The 17,566-nt window shown below is 42.7% G+C and overlaps 1 protein-coding gene and 1 long non-coding RNA gene across 3 annotated transcripts in view; one reads left to right on the top strand and one right to left on the bottom strand.

Moving 5' to 3' along the window:
- Nucleotides 1-17,566, top strand: part of LOC148542923 (uncharacterized) — a 231,071-nt gene that overhangs the window by 123,942 nt on the left and 89,563 nt on the right. The gene's annotated exons all lie outside the window — the stretch shown is intronic.
- The window catches only part of INPP5B (inositol polyphosphate-5-phosphatase B), a 179,305-nt gene that overhangs the window by 102,488 nt on the left and 59,251 nt on the right, over nucleotides 1-17,566 (bottom strand). For both annotated transcript variants that reach the window (XM_088462293.1, XM_088462292.1), the window contains one exon: nucleotides 8,608-8,698. In XM_088462293.1, coding sequence (XP_088318419.1) covers nucleotides 8,608-8,698 — 91 coding nt within the window. The remainder of the gene's footprint in view (nucleotides 1-8,607; nucleotides 8,699-17,566) is intronic.

Below are 17,566 nucleotides of genomic sequence, written 5' to 3'. Positions count from 1 at the left end.
CACCTGACCCCTCAGGGAAGATAGGCAAAGGCCCTTGGACAATCCCTCTTGTAAAAAAAAAGAAAGTAAAAGCGGCAAGCGAAACTGGGAGGCAGAAACCTTCCCAGTTTCACACCATTGGATGTAAGCTTTCCACACCATATAATAAATCATAGAAGTGGATGACTTATGAGCCTGTAACCTAGTCTGGATAATGGCTAAAGAAAACCCCTTGGACCTCAAAAGACTGGTCTCAAGTGCCATGCCGTTAAAGCCAATTGAGGTAAATTGGGATGGAGGAATGGACCTTGTGACAGTAGATCTTCTCTTAGTTTAAGTCTTCACGGTTGGTTGTCCATCATAGACATAAGATCCGAGTACCACGACCTCCGTGGCCAGTCTGGTGCTATTAGAAGGACATGAGCTTTTTCTCGCTTGATCCTCTTGATTACATGCGGGAGCATGGGAATTGGAAGAAAAAGAAACCCGAAGTGGAAGGACCACTTGGCTGTTAGGGCATCCACCAGAGTTGCTTGTGGGTCTCTGGACAGCGCCCCGTAACTCTGAAGCTTCCTGTTCAACCTGGAAGCCATGAGATCTATCTCTGGCAGACCCCATTCTTCCACAATCATGTTAAATATGTCCTGATGCAGGGACCATTTCCCTGGGTGAACCCTGTGCCGACTGAGAAAGTCGGCCTCCCAGTTGTTCATCCCTGGGACAAAAATGCCCAATATGGCTGGAACAAATCTCTCTGCCCACATCATAATCTGGGTGTTCTCTGCCATAGCCAAAGGACTCCTGGTTCCTCCCTGTCTGTTGATATACAGTGCATCCGGAAAGTATTCACAGCGCTTCACTTTTTCCACATTCTGTTATGTTACAGCCTTATTCCAAAATGGAATAAATTCATTTTTGTCCTCAAAATTCTACATACAATACCCCATAATGACAACGTGTAAAAAGTTTTTTTGAGATTTTTGCAAATTTAATTATAAAAAAAAACTAAGAAATCACATGTACATAAGTGTTCACAGCCTTTGTTCAATACTTTGTTGATGCACCTTTGGCAGCAATTACAGCCTCAAGTCTTTTTGTCATGTTTGACCGAATATATTTAATAGAAACCACTTAGGTTTCACAGGCAATGTTTGGGTATAATTTGTGTCTTGTTTTAACAAAGCAGGGGTACACTTTAGTAAAAGAGAATCCTGGGAAAATACACAACTTAACTTTTTTTAATCTGCTCAGAAAAATTCTGCAGAAATGTAACTAAACCTGTTAAATAAAAATAAAATTTCCCTTATTCCTGCTTTATCCTTGGCCACTGAGTAAAAGAACAATCTTATCTGTCTGTACTTCTCACTATGATCATTAAAACAAAACCTTAACATAGTCAAGCAGGCATTCAAGGAATATTGACATACTCTATTTCATATTCAAATGTAACAGGTCTTTTACAAATCCTGCAAATTCCTTTCCATCCCACTAGTAGCAGCTTGGCCACAGATTATGAGAAATAAGAAATGAGCCTCTAAAGAGACAACTTTATAAAATGCTACCATAACATTATGTCCTCAAACCAATACTGCAACAGATTTACACTTCAATATACTGACCATAATGTACCGCCCACACCCATTGACTACCATAGATTTTATGTTGGCTTCCATACAATATGATCTTTTATGAATTTTAAGTTCACTACCACCTCCATAGAGCCAAGACCCGGCTATGGCTCAATCTCCATTAACCAGTGTTTTATTTTTTTGTAAAAAAAAAAGTTCCAGTAAAGAAGTACAGAGGGTAACATACAGAACTATAGATGTGTGATCATACACCAACCCTGTTTGCCCCATATGACAAGAGAGAGCCCCGACCCGTGAACTTTTTCCTCAATTTTGTGTCTTAGTTCGCATATAGTGCAATAGGTACTTAGGATTCATTGTTGTTAATAGTGTAATAGGTATTTTGGGTTAGTTTTTTTGTTGTAAATGAATCAGTATAAAGTCGCAGATAAAGCATAATGATGCATGGTTCAGGTCACTCATATCAGACATATCTTTTGGCTTTTTACGTGGACTGAATACTTTTTCCTCAATTTTGCTAGTTGCATCTTACTTTGCATATAGTGTCCTTGGAATTTGGGATTAGTATTTTTGTAGCAAAGGAACTGGTTTAAAGTCATAACTAAGCATAAAAATGCATGGCGCAGGTCACTCGTATCAGACCGGTCTTTTGCCTTTTTACCCTAGATTCTGTACTTGTTCCTCAATTTTAGCTCAGTTATAGAGTACTAGGTACTTAAGACTAGTGTTGTGGTGTGGAGCATCTAATTCTGTGGCACACTAAATGAGGCTATGTGGCGTAATTCGAGGATAGGTGTATGTGGACACATCTGCATGCCAATGTCGACTATGCAGGCTGGTTACAGTTCAGGAAAATACAAACAGCTCATAATAATATACTTTTGTAACAATAGTGAGGTTTGGTTGAGTGTCTCAGCTATTAATATGGGTTCACATAGCTCTCTGGAGCAGATTTATGAAGCTCTGGGAAGTGATAAATTGGAGAGTGATAAATGATCAATCAGCTCCCAACTGTCATTTTTCAAACACAGGTCCCTATTTAACAATGAAGCATTTAGCGAGCTCTAAAGGGGTTATGCCATCCTTTCTGGATTTAACAAACAGTGGTAATCTAAGATTACCACTGTTTGTCAAGCATCACTCTCGCCATCTTTAAATGGTGAGTGCGATGCGGTTCCCATTGCCGGCAATGGAGACATCGCGAAGCCTTCCAGACACCGCCAGGTCCCAGTGTCATGCACATGCGCAGACGGACCATCGCACATGCGCAGCAGCCCAGCAGAGGACCTCACCGGGGAGGAAGACTTCGTGGGACCTCACCAGAGGGGTAAGTATTGGTAAATACCAGTGGAGTTTTCGTTACTATCTAAACATGACACTAAACTAAAAAAATTCCGCTGGTATTTTATTTATTTATTTATTAACAGTTTCTTATATACCACAGCATATTCCGTTATGCTTTACAATTGGAAACATTTATAGAACAAAACAGGGTAATAACAGACAGACATAGAGGTAAGAGGGCCCTGCTTGCAGGCTTACAATCTATAGGGAAATAGGCACTGATACACAAGGATAGGTGCTATATATTGAAATTTGGTCCAACCAGAATGCAGCGTTTCTTGGTGGGCTGCATGATCCAGTCACACAGGAATGTTGGCCAAATGTCAGGAGTATGTGAAAGAAAGACAATGGGCGGAATTCAATTGATTACGCGGTCCGGATCTCCCGTCTAAAGTGACAGGAGATCGCGGGCCGCCATTCAATTGCTGCCGTTCTTCGCCGTGATCGCGCCCATAGAGGTCAGGTTTAGCCGCGTAAAGCAGCTAAACCCAACCAAAGTGCTGGGCGCGTTCGCGAAAAGTGATGTTTGGGCGCCCAAACATGTCACTTTTCGCACATTTCAGCTCTCATCCCCCAGGGGCTGCGAGCTGAAATGTAGCGGTTGGCAGCTGATCGCGCCCGACAGGAGCAAGAATAGAATAGCTCCGTCGGGCGCGATAGGGGATAAAAACAATTGAATTCCGCCCAATGTGTGAGGTTATGTGTGGACTGTGAGAGGGGATGTAATAAGACATGGAAGTTATGAAGGTTATGTGGTCGGTTATGGAATCTGATAAGCTTGTCTGAAGAGGTGAGTTTTCAGGGAACGCTTGAAGAATTGAAGATTAGAGGTAAGTCTTATTGTGCGTGGTAAGGCATTCCATAGAGTGTTTGCAGCCTGAAGAAAGTCCTGTAACCGTGAATGGGAGCAAGTAATGCATGGATATTTGCCTTTGTTGTTAAATAGGGGCCATAGTCTGTAACATGACAGTTAGGAGCTGAGTGGATGTTCGTTTATCACTCTCCACTTTATCAATTTCCAGTGCTTCATACATCTGCCCTTCTCTGAGGTGGTCTCAAAAGGTTGTCATGCATGTTACTGGTCTGCATGTCAGCCACTTTGTGCTAAGCAAAGATGCCACTGCTGATCCCGATCCCACCCCCAGAAAAGGTGTCGTCATGCAGTACCAGAACTTACCTGCACAAAAAATAAGAGTTATGGTAGACTTACATTTGTTAACTCTTTTTCTTCGATGTCCATAGTGTCCACAGGGATACCATGGAGATAATGTGGTTGGAGTGATCCAGGCACCAAACAGTTAAGCTTTCAGCTCCCAGGATGGCCCATGGTCCTCATCCACATATACCCCGCCCCTGGCCACAGGCATTTAGTTTTGTAAACAAGCCCAAGGGAAGAGAAGGAAGAACAATTGTACACCAGAAACACTCACAGAAAATGAGGGAATCTGTAACCGAAGGTAAAATGACCCAATGCAGCCAGGTGCGTCAGAGTGGGTGCCCTGTGGACCCTATGGACCTCGAAGACTTAAAGGTAGGACTGCCATAACTCTTATTTTCTTCTTCAGGGTCCATAAGGATCCACAGGGATACCATGGGCATGTCCTAAAGCAGTTCTCCTAAGGGTGGGGATGCTCCTGAGCAGAAAGAAGAACCCATCGCCAAAATGAAGCACCCAGAGATGCAAAAGTATCAAAGGTGCAGAACCTAAGAAAAGTGTGAATAGAAGACCACGTGGCTGCCTTGCACAATTGTTCAGCAGAGGCACCACGATGGAACGCCTACGATGGTCCCACAGACCGGGTAGAATGTGTTGTCGCCGTGTTTGGAACAGGGAGATCAGCCTGCGTGCAAGCCTGAGAGATAGCCATACGTAACCATCAAGCCAGAGTTTGTTTGTTAGCTGGCCAGCCTCGTTTGTGAAAACCATATAACACAAAAAAAGTGTCCAATTTTCTAAAAGAGTCTGTACGATCCACACAGATACGGAGAGCACGAACGACATCCAGGGAGGCTTCACCTACAGAAAGATATGAAGACTGAAAAGCTGGACCCACAATCTCTTCATTGACATGAAAACAGGATACTACCTTAGGAAGGTAACCCACCCGTGTACAGAGAACAGCTCTATCCTGGTGAAAAATCAAAAATGGGGAGCGACAAGAGAGCGCTGCCAAATCAGAGACTCTGCGTGCAGAAGAGATAGCGAGGAGAAAAAGTGTCTTCACTGTCAACCATTTTAAATCTACTGGGTCCAGAGTTTCAAATGGGGGAACTTGCAGCCCCTTGAGAACCAAGGACATGGGACAATGGGTGGCTGAACTCGTAGAACACCCTGTAAAAAAGTTCTAACATCCGGCAAAGAAGCAAATCTTCGCTGGAACCAAAATGACAACACAGAAACCTGTACTCTCATGGTGGCCAGGCAAAGACAGAGGTCTAACCAAGCCTGCAAAAAAGGAAGTACCCAGGAAACCCTAAAAACCTTCAGGTCATACTTTCTGTGGGAACACCATTGACCAAAAGAAAGCCAAACTCTGTAATAGATGCGGGCAGAGGAAGGTTTTCGTGCCCTAAGCATGATTTGAATCACAGAGCTGGAGAAACCTTTGGCTCTTAAGATGGAAGACTCAAGAGCCACGCCGTCAAAGACAGACGGGGTAAGTCCACATGCAGGCAGGGACCCTGCACTAACAGATCCGGCCATAGAGGATAAGGAAACAGAGTGTCTATGGATAGATTCCGTATGTCGTGAGCCAATGGCATCTGGGCCAAGCACGAGCTACTAGTATCACTGTTCCTCCTTCCTGCTTGAATTTCCTGACGGCCCTTGGGAGGAGGGAAATGAGAGGGAAGAGATACGCCAGCCTGAAGTAGCAATGCACTGCCAGCACATCCACGAAGGCTGCTGAGGGGTCTCTGGTCCTGGACCCGCACCTGAAGACCTTGTGGTTGTGACGTGAGGCCATGAGGTCTATATCTGGTAGGCCCCATTTGTTCACCAGGAGTTGAAAAAACCCCAGGTGGAGATCCCACTCACCGGTGTGTACTTCCTGACAACTTAGGAAGTCTGCTTCTCAGTTAAAGACTCCCGGGATGAATATTGCCGAGATATGTGGAAGATGATGTTCTGCCCAAATCAGAATGTTTGTCACTTCCCTCATAGCTGCATTATTTTGGTGAAGACTCGAGGGGCCATTGATAGACCAAAGGGCAGTGCCTGAAATTGGTAATGCTGTTGCAGGACAGCAAACCATAGAAATTGTTGGTGGGATGGCGTAATAGGTACATGCAGATATGCATCCTGAATGTCCAGTGAAGCCATAAAATCCCCAGGTTCCATTGCCAAAATAATTAATCGAAGAGTCTCCATACAGGACTTGGGTACATGGATAAACTTGTTGAGGGTTTACAGATTTAGAATAGAGCAATGAGACCTATTTGGTTTCTAAACCAAAAATAGATTGGAATAAAAACCCCTTCCTTGTTGAACCACAGGAACCGGGTTTATCACCCCTGCCCGCAATAGGGAGTAAATGGCCTACTGGAGGGCCAAGGCCTTGATAGAATCTGATGGGGGAGTTGTGCAAAAAAACTTCTGGGGAGGCCCACCCCATCAGGCAGAAGGTTTGTCGTCCGGCCTAGAAGCTGGACGTCTGGCCGGCCAGGACCTCTTAGTTTGCTGCTTGGTGGTCCAGAACTAGACGGCCTGGAGGAAGACTGTCCTTTGGCTCGTCCCTGAGCGTGAAAGGACCGAAAAGAAGACTACCTAAACTTCAATGTAGCTGTTGATGTCAGACCAGCACATTATGAAGCTGCCAGAGTAGCCGACTGAGCCATACTCTGACTTGAGTGGGCATAAACAACCATCCAGGAAAGATGTATAAGGGGGACAAACATAGCATGCTGAAACTACTGTGGGTATCCCATTAGAGAAGGCAGCGTGGGAGTAGCCAAATGATCCACTAGCTGCGTCATCACCTGAGACAAGGAAGACACCCAATATGGCTCCTGTACAGGGACTGGTAGTCCAGACGCGGGAAAACCTTTGATGGATCTGCATCTGTGTTGGGGGAGGAGCTGCCGGGGGAGAGCCTACCTCCCCTAAGCTGCGTCAACCGGGCGGGTACGCTGGCCTTATGGCAGCAGAAATGTCTGCTGCCGATCCCCGGCGTCAGACAATAAGGCCCCGGTGCGTCTGGTTTCAGTCCGGGCCCCAGCATCGCCGCTAGCTAGCCCTGCCGTGACCTGCTGAAATCATCGGACCTGTTACTGGTGTTGCGGCCCGGCGGAAGTAGACTGAGTCGCAGTGCAGGCGTCTATTAAGACACTCAGCACTGCAAACTCTAAAACATAGGAATAAAAATAAAACAAAATTAAATCTTGGGACTGCCTAAGCAGTCCCCCTGTATAAAGGTGCGTCTGAATCCTGCCGCGCCAACCGAAAAACTGAATGCCTGTGGGCAGGGGCGGGGTATCTGTGGAGGAGGCAAAAACACAGATAGCAGCGCTAAAAAATGAATGAATGATAAATGCAATTCTGTGCCAATAAATAAACAACAATTTAATAATTAAAATGACATGATATTATTCATGTTGTATAGAATATAAAACAAATAGTTGCATTGACAAACAATCTCACCCACACCTTTATATTGGAAAGTCCTGATGATGACGGGCTATTGACAAGTTCTTGTTAAATGGCCAATTGAATAAATGGAAATATTGCTTGCATGTGGATGCCGCAATATTCTGAGGACCTGCTATACTGATTTTGCAGAAAAGGATCTTCCTCTAGCGGATAACTACAAAGCATATTGCCCTGCAATAACTTTTCAAATAAAGGCATCAGCCATTAAGGAAATATATTTGGTGGGATATAAATCTGTTCCCTATGGATACCGCAATATTGAGGACCCAGTGAATATACTAAGAGATATCCCTCTAGCGGACACCAGGAGGACTTCACCATTCTCAACCTCCATTTATTCAATTGGTCATTTAACAAGAACTTGTCAATAGCCCGTCATCATCAGGACTTTCCAATATAAAGGTGTGGGTGAGATTGTTTGTCAATGCAACTATTTGTTTTATATTCTATACAACATGAATAATATCATGTCATTTTAATTATTAAATTGTTGTTTATTTATTGGCACAGAATTGCATTGATCATTCATTCATTTTTTAGCGCTGCTATCTGTGTTTTTGTCTTTTATTTTGTAGGGAGTGACGTCCCTTATTGTAGTAGCTGCTAGATCAACAGCTCATTCCAGCGTCTGTATATACCCACTTGGGTATTTCTTCATCTGTGGAGGAGGGCCTGGGGTATCCTGGGAGCTGAAAGCTTAACTCTTTGGTGCCTGGATCACTCCAACCACTTTATGCCCATGGTATCCTTGTGAATTCCTATGGACCCTGAAAAAGAAATGGGAGTGTTCTTAAACTTGTGGCTGGAAGTGTAAATAAATAAAAGAAAAATTCATTATTTTTCATGAACTAAAAAAAAAAAAAAAAAAAAGAGATATCTAGTCCATTCACAACAGAGAAAATGGCCATATAATGAAATAATAAATTAAAACAACAATAAGTCCAAAATGTGAAACATGAAATTGCACTCCATACAGAAAATACAACTTCAACACTTTACCACAATAACAGTATTTGATGCATGTACATGTATTAAACAATCAGGTACCTGGATATAGTTAGAGGGGAACGTGAGGGGTCTTGTTTCTGCGCAGTCCTCAGCCATTGTCCATTCTGCTGGATGTGTTCAGTGCTGTGCTCTGTGAGGATACAAAGAATATGTAAATAGGATATAGTGTCTAGCCTGAAACTAGATTTAGAGGTGAACTATTGCTTGTAGTAGAAGTGTGTAAGCTACACAAACACATATTTAAAAAAGCGATACTTCGTTGTCGGTAACCATGGAGGATTCCACAGCCATGTATCATTTTGTACATAATCTACATTTCTGATTTTAATACACTTACATTAATTAAATTAAACTAGATTTTTAAAAATATAAGACCAAGAAATACACACAGTTGAAGGCGGAAACTAGCTAAATATCACACAATAACACAGCCTTGACACACAATATTCTATAGAGAAAAATATGTTGGAGTTAAGACAATATTTCAGGAAACCTGACCTTGAATATAGACAACCACCAAATCCAGGGACACAAAGAAGGCTGTACACAAAAGCAAGAAACAATGGATTTCTGTATTAACATTAAATCCTTTTCTCATAGTTCATTGAGGACACTAGAACAGTATGTGTAGGAACCCAGGCTCATAATAAAAAATATATACATCTAATGTTGGGTATACACTTGGCGATATATCTCTTGTTCTATCAATGAGTGATATATAGCCAATGCATCGGTGGGTGTGTACATCCAATAGGTCCGTGAACGTCGTCGTTCACAGACATATCAGGTCAGCCCTGCAGTTCAGCCCATGACAATATATTTGAAAGACATATCGGTGCATCTGGCTGTGTGTACGGGCGACCCGCTGACTGTCCATACACTTGCTACAAGGACCCGCCAAAACTGACATCTCCACTGGGTTGGCAAATTTAAATTCCCGCCCAGTTGTGATGTCAGACCAGACACATAGAGCGGCCCATTGGTAAGTGTGTATAGTTTACCAATCATCCGCAAGGACGGCAGGTCAGTCTATGGACTAATCCGTCATTCTAGTGTGTATTCAGCTAAAGTTCCTTCACACTATGGGGGTCATTCAGACCCGGTCGTTAGCGCCGATGCGCTCAGACCAGGTCGATGGCCCCCCACAGAGCATGCGCAACACGGCAGACTCGCTACGACCGACAGCGCCGGTCGTAGCGGGTCTAGATCCAAAGGGGGCGAGCTGTCGATGTTGATTGACAGCTCGCCCCGTTTGGAAGGCGGGCCGGGGGGTGGCAGCCCAAACGGGGGCGTTCCCATGGGAACGCCTACCGTTTGGGGGCGGCCCCACTGACATCAATAGTGATGTCAGTGGAGAGCTTCCGGCTCAGACAGAGCCGAAAGCTCTCCAGGGCTTACGACAAGGGAGGCCCTACCCTAGGGTCTCGTCGTAAGCTCCGATGGTCGCGATGGTCTGGTCTTGACCATCGCGACCATCACCTTAGGCGGTCGTAAGGCTGTGGGTGTTAACCCACAGCCTTACCACCGCAAAGGAGGACGTCTTGAAAATTCAAGACGTCCTCCCCTCATTCAGACCGACCGACTCTGAATGAGGTCCTATATATCTACTAGCTACACAAGGTGAAGTTATTTGACCAACACAGCCCCGCAATAGGAGGAATATAAAACAAAAATCAGTGAGAATAGAAACAAACAAGAAGTAACATGTTAACAACTAACACTATCAGAGCGCAAAAGGTGGGTCTATAGTGTCTCTCAATGGACTACAAGTAAAATAATTTAACGTAAAAATAAAGATTCCATATTTCTAACATCCACTGGGCAACATTGGGAACAATGGGAAGATATGAAAGCATTCCTTATGGGAGGAAGTGCTCTGAAATAGTAAACTGCTAAATCTTTTATCGAAAAGATGTATCCTTGAATGTAAAATCATTAAACCTATACAATTATAGATGGACAGAAGATCAGATAGCAGCCTAATACAGCTGTTCCACTGAGGGTATGTAGTTACCATCCTGGCAGTCAAGATGCTGGTGCTCAGAATACCAGCGATGGAATGCCGTCAACAGTCGGAATTCCGGCGCCAGAATCCCAATTGCCGGCATCCTGACAGTAAGTATTAGGGCTAGGCACTAAGGGGGGGCTAGAGATAGGCTGGGGGGGGGGTTAGGGTTAGGCTGCGGGAAAGGTGGGTTAGGGTACTTACCCAACTGGGTTGGGATTCTGATTGTCAGGATGCCGCTGTCAGTATAATGACCGCCAGGATCCCATACAGAACCCCCACTGAAACCCCATGCTGCTCAAATTTAAGACTGCCAATATACCTGGAAATTGTTTTCTTGGTTGCTGACTAAACCCTCTTTTGTATGTAATAACTAGATTTACAGAATAACCATTTTATGGATATCAGACATCCAACTAATTTATCAGGGCTCTTACCACATCAAGAAGAAGAAAAGACTCCTGCATACCAGTCCTGGTTTAAATTTAATATAGAGATAAACTCTGGATGAAGAGATCTCCCTACATTGAAAAACAATGTTGAGACATCTGCAAGAAAGAGCACCCAAACCTACTGCAGTGGACATAACTAAGAGAAAAGCAGTTTTCCAACTAAGAAATTATCTAGGGGATCAAAGGGGGAATGCTGTAACATAGTCAGGGCTAAATTTAGATTTTACAGAGTCAATAAGAGAAATAGAAGGAGGCTGAACATGCAATACTCCTTGAAAGAAAGTCTGTATATCAGGAAACAATTCTTAATCCAGCATTTTGACATTACTGTGATAACAAGTGTAATCTAGAGAGATTAAAAGAAGTGGAACAAACTTTATTTTCACATGTAGATAGATAAAATAGATTTGGCTCTCTTGCTTTTGCAGAGTAACGATTTACAGATGTGTCCTCGCACATTCTTTCTGCTGCCGTGCCAACTAGCCCCTCAGGTCCCGTGCGACTCTGCTAGTGCTGGTTGTCTCTTTCTCCTGAAAATGCGTCTTAGTCACAATGTAATGGATGAAATATACTGATATACTAGTATCGCATATCCAAATAATCAGCATAGTCTGCTGGTGCCTACTAATACATCACAAAACTATGATGTATTGTCATGCACAAAAGATGCCCGGCGCGAGCAGTCACTTGGGACCTGCTGGCTCTCTCACACCAAGCATCATGCGTCACATGGTGTATTAAGGCTAAATGTATGAGGACGCATCTTTACCTTATTGATCTAGAATAAGCGATTATTCTCCTGGATGAAGTTTATTCATGGTGAAAAAAAGTCTGCTTCCCAGGTTTGCACCCCTGGAAGAAACACTTCGGAAATTACAGGTACTGTGTATGGAGTTCCACCCAGTGTATGATTTCCCTGCTCTCTCATCACCTGAGGACCTTTGCTTCCTCCCTGATGAGGAAACTAACACCACTGATACTTTTAGACAAAAAGGGGAAGAAAGCAAACTCCTCGGTGGGAAACTCTTTGTAGAATAAATGTAGATTAAATGTAACTTTTAATATATATAGTTAATATATAAAAAACCTAACTCAGAAGGTAAAAATGAGCTGGTGAAGATCAAGGAAACTTGGAGACAGCAAAACTCACAGGCAATGTGTGCCCCCACATTGTCATAACAAACAGTGTCACAGACAGATGTGGCCAGTACATAAAGATATAAAATGTCGACAATTGCAGTGCAGTTTGGATTCATAAATGCATCATATGCAGTACTAATATGAAATATGTCGGCATGATGACAAGGATCTTCAAGCACAGGATATTGCAGCAAATTGGCTAAATTCAAAATGATGCATCAGACCTGACCAAGTTTAAGAAATGAATAAACAACTTACACTTTAACCATAAATATACCGTCCATGACTTTAAAGTATTTGGTCTGGAAAAAGTGATCTTAAGAATTTGTGGGGAAGATCTAATGAAAGAGTTGCTAAAATAAGAAAGTGAGTGGACATTGAGGCTCAGGGCCATGGTACCACATGCCATGAACAAGTTCATTAATTATAATGTATTCATATAAAAACAAACTCTCCTACAAATGTATCCTCATACACCTAGCGTCTACACGCCAAATGTTGCAAGACACCTCGTGCAACTGCACCACTCAGAAAGGTGTAATGCACACTCTTTTTTTTGTAAAATTTTGTATCCTATTCTCATCACAGATGTAGCAAAACACAACTCAGATGGCGCAATTAGATTAGCCGCGACTACTGTCACAGCGCGAGTAAGCTATATGCCGCACTTACGTTAGCTCCAGACTCAAAGCTTTTTGTTTTCAGCCCCACAGCACTTGACATACAGATTTAGACTCAATTTGCACACAGATGTACAAATGTCACACATCGAATTGATCAGTGTAATCTAGCAAAGTCATTTCCAACTGTTTTATTTATGCGAATTAGGTGTACATTTTCAGCAAGAATGACACTGAGTGCCGAGAGGGCGGTTTGATGTGACTTAAGTCACAGTGTATGAGAACACATCTGCTTTATTCTGCGGGCATTCTATCATGGGCCCTTAATAATAATTGTCCTTATTAGACCATTCCTCCTCTTGGGCATCTCATCATGGGCTCTAAAGAACATAAATCAAGATATAGAATTACCTTCATCACTTAACCTTATTTCCTTATTGTGATAAGTCCTCCTATTCATACAACACAATACTATCATAATTGAACAATAAAAATATTTTCCATTTAATTTTCCTTTATTATTTTAACAGTCATACCCATCCAATTATCTCCTTCTATATGTACGGTGCCCAGGCTGATCTGCTGCATGGATATATATCCAAGCAACTGTTGTTTTGCCACTTTGAACTGCCCCTTCACCTGACTATCATCTATTACACAGGCGCTGAGCAAACCAACATAAGGTGAAACGCGCATCGGACATATGGTCAGTTATGTGCAAGGACTGGATCACGGAGAGCCTGCAGTGGTATAATTTCAATTCTTTATGGTAGTTTCATGCATATGCTCATATTTATCAGCTCCTCACAATTTTCACCTTCTCCAAATTCCTTGCCTACCATTTCTGGATGAATTCTCATTAGTTCACTCTATTGTGTTTATCCTTCGTTGGGTCTCCCAACAGGATCGCACTGGGGTTCTCCCAACAGTAGATCCGGCCTTTTTAACTAATTTCCACCAGGGTTGTTTTTCCCTCTGCATTCTCACCGCCCAGTTCACTGCACACTTGAACACAGGGATTATCCATGTAAACCTTGGTCCTATTCCTTATTCATTAAACTAGGTCTTTCCCTCCCATTATACTAATATTAATATGTGCTCAAAAATATCTACTAATGCAGTTGTTCTCAAACTCGGTCCTCACACGGGTCACGATTTCCAGGCCACCCAGCAGGTGCACAGGTGCATTCATTACTGGCTGACACATTTTAAAAGATTCACAGGTGGAGATAATTATTTCACTTGTGGTTCTGTGAGGAGACCTGGAAAACATGCACTGTGTGGGGTCCTGAGGACCGAGTTTGAGAACCTGTGTACTAATGCATGAGATATATTAACAAACAGTATTAACAATTTTAAATATTTCTTGTTGTGATTTGTCTGAAATATCACTGGCAAATTTCTATGCCTTCTATTGTATGATTACTGTTAAATGAGTCCAGGCATATGGACACAAATGTGAAACATTGTTATTTCACTTACCTGCAACATTTGAGGGAATACATGTGATACAATGCATTGTTGATTTACTAAACTGCAACAACTGTGCTGCAGTGTGTATCAGATTGTTACCTCTGCTTTAATCGTTGATCGCTTGACTTTCTATATTTTTTAAAACGTCTATATTACGGTTTTCACTGTATTGTGGCACCATATTGTGCAGTTTTGATATTATTACTTTTTAGACATAAAGTTATACAATTCTTTAATGTTTACTGGGGAGAGAGTAGAATATTCTAATTTGCTAATACCTTTAATTAATGGGTAATATCCTTGCAATATATGTACATGATTATATTTCTTAATATTTCACTTCAACAGTCACCATATGCGCACATATGAAATAGAATTTCAGGATAATTTCCTTTTTATTTCATTCTTGTCAGCCTTCACAATAAGAGGACAGGACCCATGATATTTTGCATGGCCTAGATTTGTAAATAAATTGTAGTATAAGGGTATGGTTGTGCCCTTAAATTAAGGCTGAATCAAATAAATAGCATTCTGCTATTATAATTTTGTGAGAGGGGGCATGGTGTTTGATGGCTACACAGCTTTTGTTTAGGGACTATTGGGATTACAGTTTTTGAGAAAGTTATTATTTTCTTTTTAATTTGATAAAAATGTTCCCATGTTAAAGATAGGGAATTTCATAACATTGTACATTTCAAGTAGCAACTTGAGCTTGGTGTACTGATACTGGCTTCAACTGAGTGTACAAATATGGTCAACATATCCCTGCTTAAAGAATTTCCTCTATGATTGGGAGAGTAATTAGCTATATTTATGTCAAAGAAATGATTAGGTGGTGTTTTAGAGCTGGGTGGGGCCACCCTGAGAGGTTATTAGATTTGGCAGTGTCTCAGTTAAAAGTGAATTAGTCCGTGTGTGGGGCCAGTCAGTTGCAATGACATCACTTCAATTATTCATTTTTATGTCGCAATGCAATATGGGAGCAACAAGAAGAAAACTGGAGAACAGCTCCTTGTCCTCCCAGCTCCCAATGCTGGCTGTCACACACAGTAGGAGGCTGCTCTGTACTATCAAAACTGTATGTGAGTAACAGCACCTCCCCATACACTAAGTATCCCGGATTCCAGTAGCCACAGCTCTCTGTCCTCCCGGCTCTCAATAGTTGCAGTCACACACAGCAGTGTCCCCCTGGATCCCAGCGCTGGCTGTCTCACAGTTGCACTCATCACTGCAGGAGTATATCAGTATACTATTTGTGAACAAAGACGCAAGATTGTATAAAAAGTAGCACAATAAAAGGTAAAAGCAGAAAATGTAGCGACCACTGCAATGCATTATGCTTAATCTGCAACTTTATACCAATTCCTTTGCAGTGAAAAACCTAGTACACTATGGAGAGAAAACAAAGGAACAGGGAGCGCTACTTTGTATAGCAATAATGAACCTGAATAGGTTGAAAATTAGATGATTTAATATCTTGATAGATTAAAATAAACACATAAATTAAAAAAATATCTAAAAATATATGGACATAATATAGTACATTGCCACTGGTAATGGACCAATTAATCAACAGTTGATAGAATAATATACATGCATGAATTATAGTAAATAATAATGATAAATGAATCTGACTAATGGTAGTCAATCTAATAAGACATGTGCTTAATAGTCACAGTTCATCCCGGCCGGGAAACAAAAAATAGTGTGAATAAAAAGGTATACCTCTTGCGTAACTTTGGCGATGATGAGTACTCAGAGATGTGATAACAATTCAGAACAAATGTTAGTAATTCAATGGGAAGCTGTGTCTCATATGGGGATGACCGTGAGAATGGTGAACAGCTTAGCCCATAAGCATCATGACGACATTGCTTCTGAGGAAACGGCCAGTATTTGGAGCCGAGAAACGCGTTAGGGCAGGACTCTCATCATCGGACCGGTCTGATTGCCAGATCCTCTTTCCTTGCAACCCGCACATCACGGTCTCCTTTGCCACCTAGAACCACTTTTTTGCATAGGTGTATGAGACCGGCAGACGCGGCAGGACATTCCAGACACCACGTCTATTCCTGCCGCTCAGAACAGCTGCCCGACTGCCGCTACACACAGAGCACCTGCACGGCCGGTGCACGTGCTGTGGGAGACCGCTCCACAGTGCTGGGCATCAGCACACACGTCGCGGGAGACCCTTTACACCAGGCGGCTTGCTGTTCCACACAGGACCATTGCTGTGACTTTTTTCACCTTGGCAGACAGCATGCATCTGATGCTTATGGGCTAAGCTGTTCACCATTCTCACGGTCATCCCCATATGAGACACAGCTTCCCATTGAATTACTAACATTTGTTCTGAATTGTTATCACATCTCTGAGTACTCATCATCGCCAAAGTTACGCAAGAGGTATACCTTTTTATTCACACTATTTTTTGTTTCCCGGCCAGGATGAACTGTGACTATTAAGCACGTCTTATTAGATTGATTACCAATAGTCAGATTAATTTATCATTATTATTTACTATAATTCATGCATGTATATTATTCTATCAACTGTTGATTAATTGGTCCATTACCAGTGGCAATGTACTATATTATGTCCATATATTTTTAGATATTTTTTTAATTTATGTGTTTATTTTAATCTATCAAGATATTAAATCATCTAATTTTCAACCTATTCAGGTTCATTATTGCTGTACAAAGTAGCGCTCCCTGTTCCTTTGTTTTCTCTGCCTAGCACATGGATTAACCTATCCATAGGTGAGCTGCTGTTTGTATATACACATTTAGTATTTGGTGCGCCCCTCAATGTGTTGTCCTAGTACACTATGGTCCTGATTCATACCCGCTCGCTGCCGCAGACAGCTCGCAGGGCCTGTGGGCGACCCACAGCTTGTGCGAGCGGGCTGGAGACCGTCGCGATTACCAGCCTTGCGACAATACCCTGTGGTAAGGTCTAGGCTGCTACAAGGCCGAGGGGCCTTCCTGCTTTAATAGAGCAGGAAGTCCGCTACTGACATCAGTAGTGATGTCAGTAGGTCCTCCCACAAACGCCAGGCGTTCCTAAGTGAACGCCTGCGTTTGTCCAACCACCCCCCCTACCCACCTACAAAATGGGGTGAGTTGTCACTCACCATCGACAGCCGCTCCGTCTTGTAGCGAGCCCCATAGCAACTGAAGTTCAGTCGCTTGGCGGGGCTCGCACATGCATACGCCAGACGCGACGCATGCGCAGTGGCCAAACATCGAGCCGCTTGCGAGCGGCTCTGAATTAGGCCCTATTTGCAAACAGGCACATCACTGCAG

Source organism: Taudactylus pleione, unplaced genomic scaffold (genome assembly GCF_031769625.1).
Source record: "Taudactylus pleione unplaced genomic scaffold, aTauple2 ptg000007l, whole genome shotgun sequence".
NCBI classification, from domain to species: Eukaryota; Metazoa; Chordata; class Amphibia; order Anura; family Myobatrachidae; genus Taudactylus; species Taudactylus pleione.
Note: the sequence above shows the minus strand (reverse complement) of the source record. Positions and strands in the feature narration are given on the sequence as shown.